The sequence below is a fragment of the Lathamus discolor genome, chromosome 2 (assembly GCF_037157495.1).
Source record: "Lathamus discolor isolate bLatDis1 chromosome 2, bLatDis1.hap1, whole genome shotgun sequence".
NCBI lineage: Eukaryota > Metazoa > Chordata > Aves > Psittaciformes > Psittacidae > Lathamus > Lathamus discolor.
In genome coordinates, this window is record NC_088885.1 from 148,785,415 (window position 1) to 148,802,580 (window position 17,166).

A 17,166-nucleotide genomic window follows, 5' to 3' on the forward strand; every position below is an offset into this window, starting at 1 on the left:
TTCCACTAGCTGTGGAAAAAGAGGGGGTAAGTACTTCAGATCAATATTAGAATGGAATTAGTCTCATCCAAATATACTCGTCTAACTGTGTTTCAGTAAGATGAGGTGTTGGCATTTCTCTGTCAGCACTGATTTTTCTCAGGCGTCTCTGGGTCAAAGTAAGTATCTATCAATCACTTCTCCCGCTTGCAGCTGAGCAGAGAAGCAGCTCAGCAACAGTGATGGAACTAGAAACAAGTAAAACCTTAGTAGCTACGTATTGTCAGGGTGTCAGATCGGGGTTTTGGCTGTCCTCCACAACAGGTTCATTAATGTAAGAGAATAAGCAAAGCAATTCTGTGGGAAGCCACAAAAGATTTGTTAACATGAACTATCAGAGCTTTGTGCACTACCAAAGAGATCTGATCTAGAAGAGGTCTTTCATCGCCTTTAAATACAGCTGCGTTAGGCATCACTGATGCCTATGTACGAGTGCTCATGAAATATGTAGAGCGTTCTATACACAATTATAACATCCTTTGTTTAATGATGTTCCCCCCCAGGCCCTGTTTTCAAAAAGAAATCTAAGTAAGTGGAAAGAGATGAGTTAGTTTATTCCTACCCTCCCTCTCCCCAGCGCCCTTCTCCTACCTGCCCAGAACTACACTGTTTCCACACAGAAAAAGGGGGGAGAAAAGGTAATTTGTGAAGAATAGGGAACAGCAGAGTCTTGAAAGCCCAGGCACATGATCCTGTGCTTGCAGCCAGCAGCAGACCCTGCTGGAGCAGAATGAAGGTTACTAACAACAGCCTGCGCAGCTACTGGGGGAACCAGGACACTCACAGAATCACAGAATCACAGAATCCCAAGGGTTGGAAGGGACCTAAAAAGATCATCTAGTCCAACCCCCCTGCAAGAGCAGGGTAACCTACAGTACATCACACAGGAACTTGTCCAGGCGGGCCTTGAATATCTCCAGTGTAGGAGACTCCACAACCCCCCTGGGCAACCTGTTCCAGTGCTCTGTCACTCTTACAGTAAAGAAGTTCTTCCTGATGTTAACATGGAACTTCCTATGTTCCAGTTTACACCCATTGCCCCTTGTCCTATCACTGGATATCACTGAAAAAAGCCTAGCTCCATCATCCTGACACCTACCCTTCACATATTTGTAAACATTGATGAGGTCACCCCTCCTTCCTCCCCTGCCCTAGCACAGCTCTGAGTGTATTAATAACATGGGGGCAGGTGCTTATGCCTCCTAGCAGATGTAGTGGACCAGGTCTACACTACGCTCACTGGCTTTTCTCATCATGCTTGCTCTTTATACTGCCATTCCTGGGCACAGAACGTGAGATTTTGCCTTTTGCAGGACCCAAGGGTCTTGTAATGATAAAAAGTGATCTGGCTAACATCAGAAGAGATGCTTACTGTAAGAGCAAATCCAAAACCAGCAACAGCAGGGCTTCCCACAGTCCCTGCTACCAGCAGCACCTGTACTCAGCCAGGCAGCAACACCCTTTCCAATACCTGACATCACCTGCAGGCAGCTACAGAAGTGCAGTTACACCAGGAGGGCAACTGAATTTGGGTTTTCCCCTTTAAAAGAACTATACTATGGTTTTTACAGAAAGCCAAAGGCCATCTGATATTAAATCACATACCAGTTAAGTACCAGCCTTTTCTTAAGCAGAAAGTTTCATTCCCTGCCTGAAGACAACCTTGAAAGTGAGTAAGACAGCAGAAATAATCTTCTCTCTGAAATAACTTTAAATGCACATAGAGTTTATTGCTTTTCATCTGTCTCTGAATTAAGACAGCTCCTCAGAGTGAGTGAGACAGAGAGAACACATAAACTGAATGATGTTCAAACATTATTTTTTTGCACAGGCGCATTAAGTGTAATTACACTCCTGATTTTTCACTGCATTGGAGCAATAAAGACAAAAGTATGAGCTTCCCTGCAGTCCTTAAGAAACTATTCATAGCCGTCAGCAAAAGGCACACTGTAAGAAACCACTGACAATGTAAGTTCTGTCCACATATTACACTCAGATAATTTGCACCTCTCTATATTAATGTTTAATGAATACAGAACACAGCAGCAATTAAGCTATTCTTAACTCTTAACCTACTGCCAGAGGTAGCACAGTAGATTCTTCACGTGGGTTCCTTCCTTCTTCCCTTCCCCATGTAACTTGGCGCAGCTTCTGGCTGCATTTGTGAAACAAGTCAGACTTCAACACGTGAGTCTGCATGGTCAAAGCCAAGCTGCAATGTCAGCTATCTCTGGCAAACAGCTGAAGGAATCGATGTTGTATAATGTAAAATGTAAAACCAGATAAAAACACACTTCACACGGAACTTTACCTAAAAAATGATTTCTTTTGGCTTTTATTTTATAAGAATATAGACTATATGCTGGGTTGTTATGCAGCTGTATTATTTCTCAATTTATTCTGCACAAGAATTTTAAGCTCTCCTAAAAAACCTGTTCCTGGAAATGATCTGAAATTACTAAGATTGATAATTTTGTAAATCAAACCCTATAAATAAGGAGAAGCACATGACAACAAAACTACCATGTTCGACTCTTCCTACAAGTGAAAGGTTCTGACCAAGTTCACTTTTCATTCTTTCAACTGCCTTTATTCTTCAAGACAAAGAAGGAAATTTTTTCTCCCAGCCTGTATTTCTGCAGCCTTTCATGAGCACGAGCCCTGTCTCAGGAGGTTTAACCAGCTCAGTGCATCTCTGCAGCTTCCAACTACAGCACTAACACAGGCTCCAGCCCACTGCAAGTCACAGCTGTGCACACACTCCCTCTAAATCTGCTTCCGGACCTCTGCTCCACGAAGCACTACAAATCCGGTCTGCTTATTTAAGTCCTGTGTTTCTTAACCCTCCCAGAAAACTACCCAATGGCAGTTCACGAAATCCAGCGTTCCACCACTTAGCATGGTCTTTGTTTTTCAACTCTGCACGTTTCCCCTTTCCCACTGCCAGTTGTTTTTACCTGTTCTTCCATCACAATTTCCCTGTGAGCACACAGCAGGCTCCCATGAGTGTGAAATCACAGTCTCCACCTCCACTTCTGCTAAGCAACTTGAGAATTAGTAAATTACAGACACAAACCCACAGCTAAATCCAAGGTTTTCTGCACACAGAAGCCTGTCTCGTTTTCTACATGGGGGAAATATGGACTCTATTTAACACCCTTCCCCTTGGCAGTGAAAGTATGTTGTGGCACTACTGTAGTGCCTACGTCGGTGACATACCTGTAACATTAGTGTTTACGGGAGACCTTAACGAAATCTGCATTCCTACATTTTTTCCATGCTGTGTGATCTCAGTGTGCCTCCATCGTCCTTCCCCTCCCTCATTCTCATCTGCTACTCCAAAATCTGAGCAATGTTTACACAGCCTCTTCTCCAGCAGCAAGGAAGGGGGCATATTCAGGCTGAGGATGCTTTCCGCAGTGCTGAAGCAAAGTACTATGTGGTTCAGGGGGGAGCCACTGATCCCAGGAGGAATAATCCTGGATAGAGAGCCAGAGAAAGGGAGGAGACAGGTCTCTACCTAGTCACATAAGATGAATTTTGACGTCAAAAATGCTCCCAAATATAGAATCACAGAATGGTTTGGGTTAGAAAGGACCTTAAAGATCACGTAGTTCCAACCCCCCTGCCATGGGCAGAGACACCTTCCACTAGAGCAGACATAACCGCACGTACTTGACAATGCTAAAAAAAGGAACCTGGGAGACTTGCTGTTCACTGGTGTAAGTCACTGTATGTGCTGTTAGCGGCACAAATCCCAGAACAGACTCCCACCTGAGGCACAAGAACCCTCAGGGCACTTCCCGTGAGAAAGCAGGGAAGACAATGTTAGGTCAAACACAAAACCGCACCCTGAAGTGAGCGAAAGTCATGTTGCTGCTGCAAGAAGTGATTTCATCCTTTTCCTCCCATTCCTAAATTCCTTCCTGATCACCTGTCTGGCACTCTTCCTTTATTCCAGCACTTGCTCAGCCAGGCCCAGGGAAGAGCTGAAGCGCTAGTATGGAAAGTGGAAAAAGGGGCTCTCACACCCAGAGGTTTTGGGATGGGTGAAGAATTGGACACTCCCTTTGCAACAACTCCAGTGAAACCAACAGCAAATCCACACCCATACGACATCTCCCACACATCAGCTTGTCCACAGCTCGTCTGTGCATGCTCATACCCACAGCAGGGAAGCCATCTGAGTAATTATTCTTCCCTGGCCATGGAAGGAAAAGTGAGCTTTTTTTTAAACTGAGGTTTTAACACAAAGCCATAAATAACATTAAAACTCAGCCACACTACTGCGAAAACTGATACAAGCATGGAAATAAGGCTGAGACAATAAGTTCCTAGCATCCAACCCAGAGAAGCAAACCAACAGTGAAAACATTACAAAACCTAAGGCTTTTTTCTGGCTGACAAACCAGACTCAATAAATGAGTAAACCCCAAGCCGTATGTATTTCACACTGGAACCAGTCAGAAGCACAAACGCACCTTTGTCATGTTCCTTCTGCTCAGGGAGAGGCACACAGAATCAAAGGGAGTCTGCCTGATACTTTCAAGACAAAAGGTCACCACACTGATTATTTATAGCAGCACTGCCAGTTTTACAGCTACTTACTTTATTTACTTTGCTGTATGAAATAATATAAATAGGCAATAGGAAAACTGGGAAGGGGTTCAAGCATCTTCCATCTCTTCTCTCCGGCAAAAATCTTTACTAGGCAAGATGGCTGTGGATCCAGCTGGCAATTCTTATATCTCCTCATCCTGAACAAACCAGTTCATTTTACATTTGTAACATCACATCCTCGCTTGTGCTTTGTAAAAATCAGCCCATTGCCAGGACTAATGAAGCAAAGAAACAGCTGGGTTGAAAGGCTATTTGCAATCTGAAAATACAAGCTGACGGTATTTAAAAGATACGATCTTTTGGTATCTTTGGATAAAGCAATCTGCTTCATGCACATTTCTCTCCAGTGTTCAACGAATCCCAAGAAAGCAAACGAAATACAATTTCTTCCCATTCAGACTGCTGTGAAAGATGGGATAACATCCCAATGGAGACTGGTGATTCACAGTCCTGCTGTAAGATGTTACAGTGAGCTGGCCAGCAGGAAGAGATGGATCACCGCTGAGTCCAAAGCTATTGAGCAAAAAATTGAAAGTCACAAGAAAAAAGTTACTTCAACAGTCCAGTAACTAGAAATTGATGATGTCTAAAAGTGAAATGCAGCAGCTCAAAATGCCACAATTTCCTGTTGGTTCACAGTAAGCTTTCTGACCTGGAGAAAACACTAGAGCTTCGTGGCAATACAACTTTCCACACATCAACACACCCCAGAGCAGGCAGACCTCTGTCTGTGGCATGGACAAGAATCACCTATCATATCGCAAACCCTAACCCTACCTGAAGCCTTTTTCTCTCAAATGTTTCTATTCTTTTTGAAATTAAAAAGATTTTCCAAGGCTTCATCATTCCCCCAGTCATGCAGGAGCCTTTCACCAGGATCACTGCCGAACTGCGGCAAGTGAAGGCAACTGAAGGCAAGTTTTGATTCTGGAAATGCTTATCTGACATCATAAAAGCTACATAGCATTTAGCAAGCATGATAAGGAAAGGTTTTATCCCTGGGTACAAGCAGTAGAAGAGCATAAAACAAGCCACTGCTCTGTATGCGTGCTTTAAGGCAATAGGAGAGTTGATACAGAATATGCTGTATCTCCAAGCACGTAATATTTCAGTCCTACATATGTTCCTATTTACTCTTTTTACTATGTAGAGAGGAGCAAAGAAGTTAAAATAATGACCTGTTGGTATTTACTAAAAGCTGAAGCATTTCGGTTTGTCAAAACTAAACTTTAAAACCCCTCCATCCACAAGAAATACTTCAAAAAGCAACAGATATGATGAGCCCATCACATACAAGTGGAAACTGGCAAATGCTGCAGAAAAAGACGTATAGCAAGCATCAGCATGTATTACAGCTGCTAGGGGGTATATTTTATTAATAACTGATATACAAATATCTAAGAACCTGAAGTAAATGAACACTGGGAAGAACACCTGATTTTATAGCCCATAATTTTGCATGGAATATGCACTTTGCTGAGTTAAAAATGGTATTTTGCGGGCTTCGCTTACCACACACTCCCAATGTTTCACAGGAAGCAAGGGTTTTGTTTCAGGCAAGGGTTAGCCACATCCCAAAAACTCTAAGGGGCTTTACCTATGTTAAAGGAAGATCTCATAAACGGCAACAAAACAGAAACAAGAACGTATGCTTTCAGGTTTCTGAAATAACGCTGTGCTAATTTAAGGGGAAAGAAACAGGAAAGGGAGAGCAAGACAGCTCACACGCAGGTTCAACTTTGCCCAATACGAGCCACTTCTTGTAGAAACAATAAACACCACCAGAGAGATCCAAGGCAGCTTTCTTCAGCACTGTTTGCATGATCTGCTTATCTCATTTTTCCATTTATTTTTCTTTTTAGAGAAGATTTTCTCCCAGGGATACCATGGCTCTGTAGTTCCATATTTAGATTAAATAATAAATAAGGCTGACTAAAGCTACGAGTTTTCAGTTGAATGAGTAAGCTTTAAATAATCTTTCTTAAAGAAACAGGTAGACTTTTAATTTCTAATACACACTGAAACAGTGCCTCTGTGTTCGCAGAATAAACATGATCCATTGCATTCATGCCTCTTCCAGAGAGATCTGTTTCAAAAACATCGATGTGAAAGGTTTCAGTTGCATTGTAAGTATAAGTTGCATTTCAAGCCATCTTTCCTAAAAAGACTTAAATCAAAAGCACCCCTTACACCTCAGATAAGGCAGTTATCAGCAGATTTTCCTACACATATGAAATGTGTTATTTGACACAAGACACACACGTTGAAGAGCAAAGGCTCAAAGTTTAGATTTTCTTATTTTTTAAATCATGACTTAAAAGCTCTTCGTGCATGACACCAATTTTGTACACATCACATGCTTAAACCACATGCAAAAGCTGAACATCAAATTTTAATTGGAGGTATCTTCTACTTTACCTTTTCTAAAGCATTAATTCTGGGGAAGGGCAGAGGCAACAAACTAAATAATGATGTTTCATAACAGTAATATTTCTGCATTATGTTTGGACCACGTAATAAAATGTACAGCACTTTCCTAGGAAAAGGCATAAGGTAGATGACACTAAGCTTCTTCCAAGCTGTTCCACAGTCTGAAATCTCTGGCTCAGAATTATCTAGAAACCACGGTATAGCTCAGTCTCCACAAAACCTGGACTTGAAACACTTCTTTAGCCACAGTAAGACTAAGTACTATGGGGATCACTAAAATTCTTGAGACCAAAAGCTTTATATTACTGTAAATAAACAAAACCTGTTTACATCTTGCAGCAATACATGCCAACTGCATCAAACCAAGCAAGCAAAGTGTCTGTAAAACTAGCAGCCCACTGGCCTTATGCAATGCCATGTCTTAGCAAGCACACTTTATTTTTACTGTACCAAGAGTACTGGTCGTCTCTGGTGATACTACCTCCTTCGCTGGCTTCTCAAGTGGTATCAGTGGTTTAGGGTATCTGGATGCTATGAGTTTATAAAGCAAGACAGCAATAAGTCATTATTTAAAATCTTCCAATCAATACTGGAGTATCTGTCAGTAACAGAAAGAGCCTTTATAGGTCTAGGTCTTACAGCGATTGCACTGGAATGTTTGCAGGCTCTCCTCTGCAAAAACATGCAGTGAAGTTTCTGAATTTAAGCAAAGAATTCAGACTAGAACCTGCTTTAAGTTACACAAACAAGTAAAACTTCAGAATATGGAAGAAAACCAAACTACAATGGCAAAACCAACATGCATTTCAGAAAAAAAGTACCTTGCTGAATGTAGCTCAAAAGTAGACAGCTGCAGCGACACTTGACATTTTCTGAGAACAGCTTCAGGATAGGTTCACCATTACTACCAAGCACCAATTTTCTTGATTATGACATTAAACCTCAGCCCTTTATTCATAGAGTGGTCTGGAAGGGACCTTCAAGGCTCATCTAGTTCCAACCTCCCTTTCACGGGCTGGGACACCTTCCACTAGACCAGGTTGCTCAAAGCCCCATCACAACCTGGCCTTGAATGTTTCCAGGGATGGGGCAGCCACAACTTTTCTAAGCAACCTGTGCCAGTGTCTCACCACCCTCATAAGCAAAGAACTTCTTACTAACATCTAATCTATATCTTCCCGCTTTCAGTTTAAAACCATCCCCCCTAATACTGTAAAGTCCCCTTGTAAAGTCCCTCTTCAGATTTCTTGCAGGCTCCCTTTAAGCAATGGAAATTGCGCTAACGTCTCCCCAGAGCTTTCTTCTCTCCAAGCTGAACAAGCCCTTCTCACTCAGCCTCTTCTCATAGAAGAGCTGTTCCAGCCCTCTGATCACCTTTGTGGCCTGCTCTGGACTCCCTCCATTAAGTTCACATTCCTCTTGTGTCTGAGGTCCCAGAGCTGGATGCCGTACTCCAGGTAGGGCCTCACAAGAGCAGAGCAAAAGGCAGGATCACCTCCCTCAACTTTCTGGTCATGCTCCTTTTGATGCAGCCCAGGGTACGGTTGGTTTCTGGGCTACAAGTGCACACTGTCAGGTCAGGTTGAGCTTCTTGTCAGTCAACACCCCAAGTCCTTCTCCTCAGGGCTGCTCTCAATCCAGTCTCCCCCAGCCTGTGTTTGTGCTTGGGACTGCCCCAAGCCAGGTGCAGGACATTGTACTTGGCCTTGTTGATCTTCATTAGTTTCACACCAGCCCACCCCTCCAGCCTGTCCAGGTCCCTCTAGATGGCATCCCTTCCCTCCAGTGTGCTGTTGGCAAACTCGCTGAGGGTGTACTCAATCCCACTTCTAATATTTAATATACTATTAATACTTAATATGCACAAAGTACTATCTATATTAGCATGAACAGTATAAACTTCATAGAGCTTAAAGCAGAAAGAGAGAATTAACAAATTTATTCAAAGTTAAAATTTTATGAAAATTTTTCCATAAACATTTCCATGAGGTACTTTGTGTATCAAGATGACAACATGATGAAATATTCAACAGCCCCAGGCTACCTAGATTAGCAGTTTTATTGTTACTTAAAAGAGGAAGCCCAAATGAATCATATGCATCCAGCTGAGATAAAGCTTTAATAGGAAGGAGACATGAGTGTCTAACATGACACAGTAACTGCTGGAATGAACAATGGAAATAGATGTTTTTTACTGCCCAAGAGTACACACTGCAAGCAAGGTCCTGTTCATTCGTTGCTCTGCAGTTTTGGGATGTGGTTGTGCTTGCTTTGGTTGGTTTGTTGGGATTCCACTTTTGAAAGGTTTCTTGGGGGATACTGTGGTCCCTTGATAGGACTTCAGAAGTATTAAATCTCTTAACTAAGGCATCCTCATGCAGTGTGTCCAGACCTTCCCAAGCACTCTGCCTCTCCTGATAACAGGCATCAATATTTTTAAGACAGGATGTGATTTCATAATAAGGTAGGACTTTTACCCCAATCCAGGGATAAAAAGGAGGTAGAACTCCCATGTCTACCTGTTCCTCATCAGAGCAGCTGCAGGGTTCGCTTGATCAAACAGCCTTATCCCTGTTCACAACATCCAGGTAACCAGGGTGAGCTGTCAGCAGCGGGAATACAGCTTCCCCTCGCTGGGCTCCACCCCAAGTCAGAAGGCAGAGAGCCCTGCTCTTAAGCATCGAGGCCTGAAGAGGCCACAGCAGCTCTATGCATCGAGCATTCCAGATATAGAAGCACATGACAGCTAAGTGGCCAAATACAATTAATGATTTCTCCCTCTCTTCACTCAGGCTGAAGAAAAATAATGTCAGAGCCACTAGAAAAAAGATTTTTCTCACACATATCCCAGCAAAATGGCATCAATTTCAAGTCAATAGCTGGGATTTAATATTAATGTTAACTGACATTTAAGGTGAGAAGTCTTTCATAATTCTTTATCCCGTGTAATAAAATACTTTTCAATTGGTGGTCATCTGTGTAATGCAAACAGAACAGATCCATCTGTAGATGTCAAAGTGATCATCAGCCTGTGTAGCACCCTTCCTTCTGCATCAGTTTGCTGTCATATGAGAGAGAGCTCCATGATGGGGGGGGGGGGGGAGGGGGAGGGAGGAACATAAATTAAAACATACTGAATTAAAGGTTTCAGAAGCAAAAAGAGAAGTAACATGTTTCCATGTGAAACATGGTATTCCTTTGACCACCGAGTATTTCTGACTCTGCAGCAGTCGTGGGGTACGCTGTGAAGGTGTAAGAACAAACACAAAGGGACTGCACTCAGGCAGGCTGGCAAGAGTTTCCCATCTTACCAGTTTGACAGGGCACTTCAAACTTGTGAATTACACGCTGGCCAGCAGTCTGCCAGAAGGCCTTCTCCTAGAATAGCAATCAGATGCTGCAGTTAAAAACAATTTCCTGACCTAGGTCACAGCAAGGGAGAGGCAGATGACTGCTCTCCATGTACAGTTCAGTCCATCTGCGTACACTGGGCCTGTAGAGGACAGAGGGAGGGAGAACTGACTCCACCAGGCACCACCATACCTGTCAAAGCACACCAGCAAGGCTACTCTCTTTTTTCCCAGCTCAGCAGGCTGGGCGGTCCTCGCAAGAAACCTCACACACTTGCACTGTGAAATCACACTTCCAACACAACGAGTACTTCCAGAAGGATCAAATCATGTTTTGTGTGTTACCACAGATTAAGTTCTTACGAAAGGAGGTACTAGAATATGAGTGGTTCTAAATCACCATGGCAGATTATCTGGTTTGCTCCAAAATGTGTCTGACTCATGCAACAAAAGGAACCTTTTTCATAGGAGATCTTGTTTGGAGTGTCTAAAAACCCCAGTGAAATCTCTTTGTCTCTGATGACATTTGAAGTCTTCTGTATTAACCTTGTAAAGCTGTGGCAGTAGAGGCACCTAGGTTCAAACACTCCCTAAACTATTCCAGTAAACCAGTGAGTTCATAAATTTAACACCAGTTCATAGACCAGAGATGTTTCTTCGGACACCAAAGTAAGATTTCACCTAACAATGGCTAAAAGCTTGCAAATTCCCACAGAGAAATCCTGCCCCTGCCACCAACTGTACTGAATGCCTTGGTTTGGTGCCCTTTACCCACACACTATTTTTTTAAGAACAAAGATTCAGTAACCTGAAATTACAACCATTTTTCTATCAGAACACACCAGTTTGGCCAGATTATTTCCTAAACCATGACAAACCGGTGCCTTCAAAAGAATCTAGCTAGAAACTGCATTTTCCAAGACCTGTGAATTAAACCAACAAAACTAGCTGTTGAGACTGCATTGCTACTGAGTTTTGCGTGTTTGCTGGTTAACACACAACCTTGACAGGCAGAGAAACAAGCAAGTACACTTCAGAAAGGCTTTTATTTAGAGATCACATCATGAAAGCCTTCCTTTAAAAATACAAAATGCAACTTGTTTTTTTTCCAAGGAATTGTGTTCAATGTTCATTATATATTAAAATATATTTTTATATATTATATATACACAAAGTCATATATTGTATATAAATATTATGTATATGTAGACAAGGAAAGAGAAAACAGGAATTGTTTTTCCATCTTTGCAACAAAACATGGGGAAATAGGAATTGTTTTCCCACCTTTGCAACAGACAGGAAAATAACAGATCCTCTCACTATCAAGACCTGAGACTTCTTAGAGACCCTAGATAGCTATCGTGTTAGTATTATTAATGGAGAATGGTTACATCTGGGCTCAAGAATATTTTAACCCAGCACAGATAAGAACAACAGTACCCTCAGAAGAAATAAAGATGTAGCAGGCACACTAAGTAGCGTTTCTTACCTAAGCAAGGTCAAACCCTTTAGTATTTTTCCTCCCTGCTACTGGGCTTGCTGTACTGCTAACAAGTGCTTTCATGAATCATTTCGTATCATTTGCTGAAAACTAAAGGTAGAAAACCTGAATACAAGCCCCTTAAGAAAGGAGTTACATCTTCTTTCTAATACCACTCTTTTATAATGGAAAATAGCTACAGAAGGTCAGAGGCATTAAATCATTATCTCCATTGCCAGTAAGATTTTTTACACTTTCATTTTCTCCATGCAAGAAACAAGCAACAGGAAAGAGGATCTGACTGCCTGCTGCCAACAAAACTAAGCTTTCATTAAGACTTCCACAAGCAGGGAAGCAGAACTATTACATTTACAACAAATTGGCCTACTTGCTACTTCAGCTACTCCTGCAACTATGAGAAAGAATACATACAAACTATTTGCATTCAAGTCCGCATATATCATCTCCATCTGTGTGGCTGATATGCTTACAAGAAGCACACACTGAAACTGAAAAACTTTGTTTCAAACCTCTTCCCGGGAAAAGGTGAGATGTTATTCACCTTTCCAAGATCAGAAAGGAGTAAAAAACAAAGACATTAATGAAGGAAGAAAACTAAATCCAGGTGAGCAGGTCTGTGATGTTTTGACTATATTTTAAGATACGGTTTACAGTCTAAATCAGTGTAGTTCTCAAAACATCATCCGAACAACTGCATGAAGATTCAATTTCACAGCCTTCCCCCAGCTTCTAGCAAAGCCCATCTATTAATTACAAGTCAGGCTCCCAGCTTCACTGCCATCCTTTATCACAAGCTCACAAATCGGGCTCTGCCTTCTGACTGATGTGCTAAAACAAACCGAAGAATCTCAGTGTTTATTAATAGGCTAAACTGTTGAAACCAACTGCTGGTGCTCAGCATGTGGAAGCTCTAAGAGCCCAGACATAAACATCCAGGTAAGATAGGTGACAAGGTGATGGCAGGAAGACATTCACAAACCTCTCCCCACCTACAACTACAGCGCAAACAGATGGGTTAAGTTTCAAAACAGCTTCAGAGACTCACTTAACTTACAGGTCAGCAGCTACAACTCACCTACCTGAGGACCGTCCTTCAGCGTAGCAGCCGCAGCAAAGGATGGGTTTCCCTGTAGCCTCTGCCATTAGCGGAGGCCACGTATAGTGTGTCCTGTCATATTTCACGCTAGGGCAATTAGTTGATGGCACTGCATCCTTCTCGTGGTAGGCCTGGGAATGGGCTGAGGAATAGGCCCCATTTGGTTCTTGATGTGCCCAGGTCTCCCCATATTGCTGACAGCTTCCCCTAGCTGATATGGGGTCTGTTAGGGCACAGAAGAGGTAGTGAAGGAAGAAGGTCAAAACTTAACCCAATAAGGACTGTGATAAGAAGGGTTTGGACTAAGACCTCTCTTTCCATATAGAAGTATGAAAAGATCACAGGCATAAAGCAAGCTTAAATACAGTTGCAAAACTGCATAGTTATTTAATGATTGAGGAGAGACTGATTTTCCAGACTCAAACAGGACACAGGAATTTACTTAGCAGGTAGACAAGTGAATCTGAAGGTTGCATTTGGATCATTCATTGGAAATCAGCATAAAAGTAACCAGCAACCTTATTTAAAGAATCAGCTACTGGAAGCTACAGCATGCTGCCACTGAATGAGAAGATCAAGAGAAACCAAACAACCCTAAAACCATTTTATCCTGATTCAACTCATCAGTTTAAATACCAAAAGTAACACTAGTAGATTGGAGAAAGTACTTGGAAAGCAGGGCACAAATAATTCTCAGCCCCTATCTGCTACTCACAACCTGTATACGTAGGCAGATCGTTCCTACACAGTCACCGTTTCAATAGCAGCAAAAAGCAAACACATAAAATATTATCTAACCATAATAAAGCATGTTAAGTACATAACATCAACATCTAACCCAGGAATCATATAATTCTCTTTCCAGTGCAGCCCTTCTCTTCCCTTTATCTTCTTCTGGCACTCCTTGGTGTTGAGAGTGACAACACACATCCAACACTCCTCAAGAGCCCTGGCTCTATGTTCACTGCCTTTCTTCATGTAAAATCTGATCTGCCATTATCAGTCTCCTACAGAGAACAGCTATGGGCAATCCATCCCCGCTAGGGAATTCTGGCATTACCTTTCCCTTCCCCTGGGCCAGAGCAGCTCACACATGTGCACACCAAAGAGGATTCAGTGCTAAGGTGTGTGCATCTAATGAAAGAAGAGCATCTATTTTCCCAGCACTGAATGATTTCTGTGCCACATTTCCTCTCTTGTTCGTGTGATTTTAGTTATTCAAAGTATCAGGGAACATACACAGGGTATGTGCTATAGTTTTAGGATTACTGTTTTCCCCTCTAATTTTTATTCAGACTTACTAGAAGCCCTTCCTGGTTATGATTTTCCTTTCTCCACAACACATGAAGAAACATCATTTCTTAGAGTTAAAAGCTGACAACTGTTACCACGCTGCAGTCTGGAAAAACAAAACATCATGAATGGAGCTAGCTAAAGCAAAAGGTTATTTTCCAAAACATCTTATCAAGCTACTAGATGGGCAGATGAAGAATCTGACTCCAAGGACTGAGGTCTGATGCATTACACCACTGTGCAGCCCTCAGCTGAGGCTTTGTTGAAACCATCTCTCCATGGAGATTAATGCTCACAGTTTCGGGCACAAGTGAATTACAATTTCCACTAGTTGAATAATTCTGCCCTTTACTAACATCTCATGCAGTAAGGTCTCTAAACTCAAACTAATGCTTTTGTTACTCTGTCTTCTAAATCCTCAGTCCTCAGAAAGTCACTGTATTACACAGACTTTCATATTATAGCTCACAGCAACTGAGCAACAAGATATTAAATAGGACCATCTGCTGAATTATCCCTGTATCAACATTGAGACATTACACTAAATGCATTTTAAAGTCTCATTTTGATCTCCACCACGATCCTCCAGATAAACAGAAGCACTGCAAGCAGCCCGGGTTCACCCAAACAGCAACTGCCAAGACTGAAACTCTCTCAATAACCTCATGGCAAGAATCCCTCAGAAGCTGAGGAGGATTTATTTGGAAAGAGTATTAGTTGTTAGTACTCAAAAGTTAGTGTCAACCTACAGCTCAAAGCATACTTCCCACTATGCTGGAAAACAAACACGAGGATTCACGCTCTTCAAAACAGAAGCACTGCTCTAAAAATGAACCACTTAAGTGAGTTACTGTCACTGTCTATAAACGCTAGTGTTTATATGCAAGTGTGCTATAAATGAAACCCAAGAGGCACCTGGAAAAGGTTCTTTCCCTCTGCAAAAGCAGCATTCCTATGGCTGACCCCTAGTCCTGATCTCTGCCCACCGCAAGATTCCATCCGGACACGTACAGAAGAGCCACAAGGCACAGAAATGCCCTTTCCAAGGGCACACTACTATCAAAGTCACAAGGAGGCCTAGATCAAATGCACCCTGATCTCTTAAGTACCCGCTATCATCTTTGTTGCAATAGGGGCCATAAATCACAGTTAAGCATCAGAACCAGATGCACAGAGGCTGTAATTATAAGAGGATTTGGTTTTGATTGTAGGAGAAGTGTGGAGTTGGCAAGAACGGTTGGATCAGATGGAAACAATCACTGTGAATTACTGTAATCGGCGCTGCATAGCGCTGTATTCAGACACATCTCTAACCCCCCCAGCACTCACACCTTCCCGCGTAACACCCAGCACTCCTAAGAGGCAAAGCCGGCAAGCAGGCAGCTCTCGGTAACTCATGAATGAGCTCCCGGAGCAGCAGCAGCCCAGCGCCTCTTAGGAGCTCTGAGATCACTTCACTGCTGCACTAGTGTGGAGAGTGGTTCCTGAGACACACACTTTCCTAATCCCTTCCCCAAAAATGGCCACCCGCGCCCCTATAAACTCCTCGGGGAGATGACAAACACCCCCAGCGCTCGGCACGGCGGCTCCGTTTAAGTTCAGAAGGAGCTGCAGATGCTTCTGGAAAGTAAGTTTCAGGTCGTGCGCCTCATTTATACCCGGTACACCGCTCACACACACACGCACAGCGGCGTGCGCCGCTCGCTGCCCTGCCCCGCTGGCGTGCCCCGCTCACCCCGCCGCCCGAAGGACTCGCTTGGGCGACGGACGGCCTGGCCACAGCCAAACTTCGGGGGCTCAGTCCCGCACTGGCCCAGCCCGGGCACCCCCCAAACCTCAGCATGGCCCCGGGAGAGGCGGCGGTGCCGGCCTCAGGCCGCCGGCCGGGGTTGCGGGCGCCGCCGCTCACCTTGCGCGATGGCGATGGACTCGAAGCGGTGCAGCTCCCGCAGCAGGCAGCTCCGCTCGGTGGAGTGCAGGCTGTAGATGAAGTCGCGGGCCCCCTGCACCGTGTTCAATGCCTCCATCGGCTCCTTCCTGGGGTGGGTGCCCAGCGCCCGCCCCGGCGGCGGCGACGACCCCCGCGGGAGGAGCAGCCCCTCGGCGCCGCCCCGCAGGCTGCCCAGGCGGCGGCGGCAGCAGCAGCGCGGCGGGCCCCGCAGCGAGCCCAAGCGGGAGGGAGCGGCGGCGGCGGCGGGGCCCCCCGGCCGCCCCAGCAGCAGCGCCGCCCGGCCGAGCCACGCCGACATGGGGCAGGGAAGGGAAGGGCGCGGCGCTCGGGCCGCCAGAAACGCCCGCCGCGGAGTCCCCGGGCCGCGCTGCCGCGGCTGCTTCCCCGGGCCGGGCGGTCCGCGCCCAGGCACCGCCTCGCTGCCGCCCGCTCCGCTCCGTGCCGCCCGGGCCAGCTCAGCCGCCGCCGCCCATGGCCCCGCGCCGGCGGCAGGGCGGGGCGGAGGGCGGCCGGCGGAGGCGGTTCCGCGCAGGCGCGGCGCGGTGGCGGGCGGCGGGGCGGCCTCCGTCGCCGCCTCAGGGCGTCCGGACGGGGCGCGGCGGCGGAGCTCGCTCAGCGCGGCTGAGGGGAGGCTGCGGGGCGGGCAGGGCCCGGCCGGCGTGAGGGGCGTAGTGAGGGCGGCGGGTGGGGTGAAACGGGTGCTGCCCTCCGGGCCCCGGCGCTTGGCAAGGCTCTCGCCATGCTCTTTCCTTTGTATCTATTGTTCAGGTGCCTGTAAGCTCACAGGACTTACAGCAACAGACGGTGTCACCGGCTCGTGTTAATTGTCCCAGAGTAATGGAAGCAAGGTTTTGCTTTTCTGTCCGATTTTCCACGTCTTTGCATT

The 17,166-nt window shown here is 44.8% G+C and overlaps 1 protein-coding gene across 2 annotated transcripts in view; it reads right to left on the reverse strand.

Moving 5' to 3' along the window:
- The window catches only part of TMEM65 (transmembrane protein 65), a 34,587-nt gene extending 17,829 nt beyond the window's left edge, over positions 1 to 16,758 (reverse strand). The window contains exons 1-2 of one of the 2 annotated variants that reach the window (XM_065668923.1): positions 16,239 to 16,758; positions 13,020 to 13,259 (exon numbers count right to left, since the gene is read on the reverse strand). In XM_065668923.1, the coding sequence (XP_065524995.1) occupies positions 13,020 to 13,259; positions 16,239 to 16,578 (580 nt within the window). In that variant the 5' untranslated portion in view covers positions 16,579 to 16,758. The remainder of the gene's footprint in view (positions 1 to 13,019; positions 13,260 to 16,238) is intronic. The other variant, XM_065668924.1, reaches the window with a different exon arrangement.
- Positions 16,759 to 17,166: the final 408 nt, after the last annotated feature.